The 6,557-nt window shown below is 36.0% G+C and overlaps 1 protein-coding gene across 1 annotated transcript in view; it reads left to right on the top strand.

Annotated features, from left to right (window-relative positions):
- Nucleotides 1–6,557, top strand: part of mAChR-A (muscarinic Acetylcholine Receptor, A-type) — a 34,443-nt gene that overhangs the window by 18,380 nt on the left and 9,506 nt on the right. The window contains exons 10-11 of the mRNA XM_018522652.1: nt 2,695–2,911; nt 4,504–4,529. Coding sequence (XP_018378154.1) covers nt 2,695–2,911; nt 4,504–4,529 — 243 coding nt within the window. The remainder of the gene's footprint in view (nt 1–2,694; nt 2,912–4,503; nt 4,530–6,557) is intronic.

Here is a 6,557-nt window from a genome sequence, read left to right on the forward strand (position 1 = left end):
TGCAGATAGTCGGAAGAAAAAATATTTGATAATATTTATAATATTGTTATTTTGAACACAGTGTACTCATATGAACTACTGTAAATATTGATTATCTTTAAGAATGCACTATTTATCAATTGTTGGAGAAAATGATGGCTTGTGGCCATAATACCCTAGTTTACCCTGTATATATTCCCAGCAAACGCAAAGTTACGTGTAACGTATCCGTTAGTTGTAATTTCCCTACTCAACAATATAACTGTAATATGACATACATTGTTATATTAGGGTTATATTGTTCAATGGGAAATTACAATTAATGGGTACGTTACAGGTAACTTTATGTTTGCTGGGTTTATTGATAGAAATGTTCATGTATGGCCATTATTAACATTTTCGCAGTAATAATATGGTAACATAATTATAATCACAAATACCAAAAATGTTTACCTCAGAGAATAATTGAACAATTCCGATCGAAATCCATTCTGCATAATCTCATAATACGTGCCCAGCAAGCTATGTCGGTATTTCTGAAAATCATGAAATTCTCCTTGCGTTATTCTGTATGATTCGTAACCAGGTTATACGATCCTTCTTTTTACAGTGAAGAAATCGGGTTAAGATGACGCGGCTAGATTTCTCGTAAAGAAAAAAGAAACCGCGGAGTTCATAGTGCGTAAAGTAGCGATAACGCTGTAATGCCGACCTCTTGGCAACCATCCACTGCGATTTAAACGCCTTCGTCCCGGGACCACCTTTAACGCTCTGTTGCGCTTTAGTAGTCAAACTAAACATCCTGCAGCGTGTAATTTTTGTGTATTGTACATGCAACATTAACAGTACATTTAAGAACACCTTTGCACTGAAAAAAAAAAAGAAGATTGGCTGCTGCAGCAAATTAGATGGCATAGCATTTTTAATTGCAGCAGTCAATTTTTGGTTATCGAAATCCTATACTGATATTGTAGATAGAGACTAACGCAACCAAAAATTGGCTGCTGCAGCCAATTAAAAATGCTATGCTATATTTTTACCATCTAATTTCCAAAAATCCAAAAATTGGCTGCAGCGACCAATTTTTTCTTTCAGTGTAGGCTTTTCAAAATACTGTAATTCACGTACTTAGACCTAGTTCCATAAGATCAACTTTGATCTCGTTAACTTATTTATCTTTATCTATTTGTCTTCTTCCATTTCCAACTCTCTAAATTTTTTGGTAAGACTCTCACTTCAAAAAAGTGAAATCTCACTTGGAAAGAGTGAAAATACTGCCACTATTGTTCAAGAGCGACGACAGTATTTTCTCTCTTTAAAATGAGATTTTGCTCGAAAGAATTTCGAGAGAAGAATTAAAAGAAGATAGATAGTAAATTAAACTGAGATTAAATTAATCTCGGATTAAAATTAATCTTACATTTGTGTAACCGAGTCTTATTTGATTATGTCGTACGAACGATATAAAAGAGATTTGCCGATAAAATGGAAAGAAATGTAACATTAAATGTTAAAGATATCATTATTAAGAAATTTGATTCGCCGAGCTATTTTATACGTTCCGCGTATAATGAAATGAGGCTACCTAGAGGGATGAACAATTCAATGCCGTCGTTAGACGACGTAAGGTAAAAATTACAAGCCCGCATCGATTTTCGAACGACGTCCCGTCACTCGCTTCCGATTATCTCGAGGCGGACGCGAACGCCGTTCGACCTTCGCAAACGTTACGAGAAGCTCGATACTGAAGTTCGCGCCTACTCGTCGCGCGAGAAACACTGTCCGCGGAAACGTTAATACCAACGAATAACAAACGGCGAAGTACGTGCGCTTTTGTTTCCCCACGGTAAATGTCGACCGGCATAAAACGCCATTGATTCAGCCAAGTAATATCGTTGATTTCTCGACAGTTCTCCGTTCGCGTGTAAAGAGAAACTAATTTTGGGTTTCGCGCGAACACTGGATGAATCTGAAGATTAAAAGGAGAAGGCGTGTATTATTTAAACTTCGGGACAGACGAGAACTTATTTATATGTCGCACGATTGTAATATTGTACCAGACAGTTACGAAATATAGGTGATAACGTAAAGAGTCCTTTTAAATATTTTCCAGACGATTGTCTGGAATTTCAAATGCTCCAATTATTCGATTCTCAGAGAGATAGGCTGTTAAGGTGACCGGTCACCTCAAATTAGGAGGGACAGTTCTATTTTGTCCGAAATTTTGTCCCCAGTTGGACATGATTATGAATTGTCCTTCTTTTCAATATGAAAATAATAAGGGTGTGAAATATAATTTTTAACACGCGAAGAATCTTATGATTTTCTATTTAAAAATCCAAATATTAACATAAAATACATTCAGTAGAAAGGTACAATTTAAAAAATAAAATGTGATCTCGTAACTTGACGTAACTTTCGTTATAATCTCACATGATACATAAATTAAGTACAATATTATTAGTTATTTACAAGTATAATAACAAAATATTGTTCATGTATTTTATTAATAATTATAAAAAAGTTTGTCAAATTAGAATTTAATTACGATAGTTAATATTGAATTAAAAGAAAAAAATGTCCCTCTTCTCAAGAAGTCGATCCTTAACGTTAAATTCTATCCGCCGTCCAGTATTCGCGATGGACCCAAAGTATATTCCTGCACGATATTGTTGCAAAAAGGTTTAAATATCGCTGGCATTTCTATAATTACAGGCGTCGAGCATGCCATGCGCACTTAACAGGGAGGTAATCGCGTTGCACACCTGGCGCAACATGCATCCTTCCACGCCCTTGCCGCAGCAGCAGTTCGACCGCCTCGCCAGGGATATCGAACTGGCCGCATTCGATGAGGAATCTGTCGCAATTATGGCAGTTATCGAGTACGTTACTTCCTTCGAGTATGTCCTCTACCCCCGGCGTTTCCCACGCGGTAAAGACAAGACTGGCGAAATACTTAACGAAGAGATCCTTCGATCGGGAGAGCCCCGGGTCTCCTCGGCGGAGAATCAGGAGGCGGAGATTCTGAAGAATTTTTGAACCTCTTTTAATTGGTAGTTAAACTTTAACTCCACACAAAACCAATTTATTACAGCAAAATCCACCTGAAATTGAAAGGCTAAACTTTGCTTACTGATTCTCATCTCCGGAGGTTAATTCGCCTTAACAGGCTTTGCCTTTCCGATACGTAAAACTAGCGATGTTCCAATATTCTTGAAAGTGAAGCAGAATTAATCGAATCGAGAATATATTTTAAGTCTTTGAACCGTTTTTTTTTTTTTTTTTTTCCGTACGATTCGATATAAGAACCCTTTGATCGTCGGAACGCTATGAGAGAAAATGATTTATTAAGGCATAAACGCATTTTTTATTTGCCGTCTCTATTTCGTCTATTTATACAAATGTCGGTTAATTGTGCGAATTAATTGTCTTGGCACGGCTCTTTCGGATGCGCCGTTGCACAGGCGGATCTAATTCGTGACACGCAAAATTCCCTGCGAGTATATTAAGACCGCCACGGCGAAGCGGCGCGCGTTTAAGCAGACAAGTCGGCAAGTGAAATACGTCCGTAATTGGACCGCCGCGCCGCCGCATCCCCGCGAGTAGGCATCCTCGTGTTATCGACGACAGGACGAGCGCACGAGAGAGATGCGATCGAATTGTGATTCCGGACGATAGCAGGTTCGAAACTTCGGCCCGACATTTTCTGCGCAAGCTGCTCCGACGGTGTTACCTTCCGTATTAAAACGCGCTTATTACAGCGAACCTCTCGCAAACTCTCGCAGTACATATACCCGAAGACGTGGCGTAAGTTAATTTTGTCTTTTTGAATTTTTTTTCATGAAACAAGTAAATCTCTCGTCGACGGAGAAATGCAACGTCGGATCGGAAAGTTTCGTTAATGGAATTTTTATTCGTGTAACAGACGCGCGAGAGATTTTTTTCATATTTTCTATCGTGTCTTTTTCATATTTTCTACCATGTCGGAATTAAGATTCAGGAGATTACTGCGCGTTAGCGAAAAAAAAAAAAGGATCTGTCTGATCATCGATAATCCATTCTCTCGCTTTCGAGTTCGGTAAGTGGCGTATAACAGCTGACACGCGGAAATCGCAGAGTAAACGCGTTATAGTTTGTACTCCGAAAACGGAAGTGCAAACGCTTGATAAGTTTGAGATGTATTTCGAACGTGTCCGGTTTGCTCGCGAATGATGAATAAGTAACTCATTAAGATCTTCAAGTCGTCTGTTTTATCCATTATTTTTCAAATAAGTATTTTTCTAACACTGCCTTTATATAAAGATTAAAAAATTCTTTCCATATACCCATACATAATTGAGTAAACGGTAACGTAGTCCAAATCAGTCGACTTTATCCCGAAAAAGAGTTGGAAAATTACAGTTTTTTATCGATTTCTGGCGTCAACTCGTAACAATATTTGTTTTAAATAAAAGTTTTATACTTTATACGTATAAAACAATCTTGGTTTGGACTAGGATTGATCAAACAATGTTGTGTTCTTAGAATTAGACTTAGATAGAGATTCTCAAGTAAGAGATTGGACATCATACGTTTGGTCCATCATATTTTTCAGGACTCTTAAAATCGAATGAGATATCCATGCATCTCTTAAGCAAGTCTTGAAAAATATGGCAGACCAATCAGAAGTGGTCTAAACAGTGTCCAATCTGTTAACGATATCTAGACTTAGACTAATATGGAAGATTAATTAGTTGGAAAATTTGCACATATGTGCGTGTGCAATATCGATGTAATATGGTAAACGTCCCAGTGACCGGAAATGTATCTACACTGTTAAATCTATAGTGTCAAATTCGACTAATTTAAATCGCCACTGCTCCTGCTCAATAAATTTAACACTATACAGTGTCAAATCTATTCATTACTACAGTATAAAATAACAATATATTGAGTAAAGCAGTGACAAGTTAAAATTAGTTAAATTCGACACTGTAAATGTAACAGTGTATTTTACGCAAAATTAAATACATATAATATTATAATTTAATTGTAATCTTTAAACACAATATTATAATAATATTGTAATAAAAGAAACGTTTGAGATTAATAATAATAAATTTTGTGTAAAAAAAAAATTATCCGGACATACACTGTTAAGGAGGTTGTAAGGGCATAAAACACATATATTAATATTTTCGCTTTAAATAAACTACATACATTTGAAAGTTGTGTTCATAACATTCTGGTTTTATTGAGCAACACATTTTTATAGGTTATTTATTTTATTTGTTATTAGTTTTATTGTTATAAACAAAAATTGTTAAAATAATAAGAAAAATCTAAATGTTTTTGTATAAACATATTAAATACTAAACATGACTTATGCAAAGTTTCATTGAGATTCACCATTAGTTTTTAACAAATAACAAATTTTATTTATTTACTGAACAATTAATGTCTGCATCTCAAGATAACTTTACAAAAATATTGTTGAATTCCTAGAGTATTTATATAAAAAAATTGAGATTTTTATCATTATTTTATAATACATTTGCATATATTTATATTAGAGTACAAATTTAAAAAATATTACTACTTATTTAAATAACTTTTGATCCAGATGGTCAATTGTTTCTATTTTTTTTGTATTATTATTAAATGAAATTTAAAATAGTCTGTAATTTTTTTAAATAGTTCTTAACATATTGCATTTGCCTTACAACTTCCTTAAATAGGTACATGTCCGGTCACTGGGACGTTTACCTTAGTGTGATGTGTTAGTGACACGTAAATCGTATATGTGTAAGTCCTGAATTGGTAAAACAGACGATTTTAGGATCCCCTTAAAGATGAAGTGGCGGTCAGGAGAGAGGAGAGAAAAAGTGCAAAGTCTTTCGCGCGAATTCAGGGAAACAGAGTGGAAGCCCCGCAGCATTGGTTGCGCTTTTCGCGGTACGCTTGACACTAGTCTCATGCCGTACCGAAGTACGACAAAAGAACTTTCTCTCTCTTCTTCCTCCGTCTCGTTTTTCCCTCTTTTTTTTTTTTTAATACGCCACTAGAGTGTCTCTAAAGCGCGATGACGGGGATTAAGGCAAGTCGTCTGTCGCGCGAAACCAGATACTTATACTTGTGTCGAATGAATAGCCGTATCTCGGCTGCAGCAGGGAAGTTAATCTCGGTTATAAAGATTTTAATAAAAGTCACGTATTAGTTTATACTTTAAATTCCCTTTTGTCATCGCACAGAAGCATTCATGAGGAAACGTTTCTGCATGTCTCTCACGGTTATTGACATTTGACGTTTGCTTAGCAGCAAACGAATGAAATATAAATACATATATATCGGAGAAGAACCATAATGTATCGAATATCTATGAGAAAGCAAATATTGATTCCGATTACTGATATGATCTCATTAATATTGCTATGCTAATAATTTCTGATATAATTTTCGGGATATTTGCTTTGTCTTTTCTCGCAGACTCAATGTCTCCACCGAGAGGAGCAAACGTGGGATGTAGTTGACACTACCTTCCACCTAGCGAGAGCACGACGACGGAGGCGGTGGACGAGGAAGAGGAGGAGGAGGAGGAG

Source organism: Trachymyrmex cornetzi, unplaced genomic scaffold (assembly GCF_001594075.2).
Source record: "Trachymyrmex cornetzi isolate Tcor2-1 unplaced genomic scaffold, Tcor1.1 scaffold138, whole genome shotgun sequence".
NCBI classification, from domain to species: domain Eukaryota; kingdom Metazoa; phylum Arthropoda; class Insecta; order Hymenoptera; family Formicidae; genus Trachymyrmex; species Trachymyrmex cornetzi.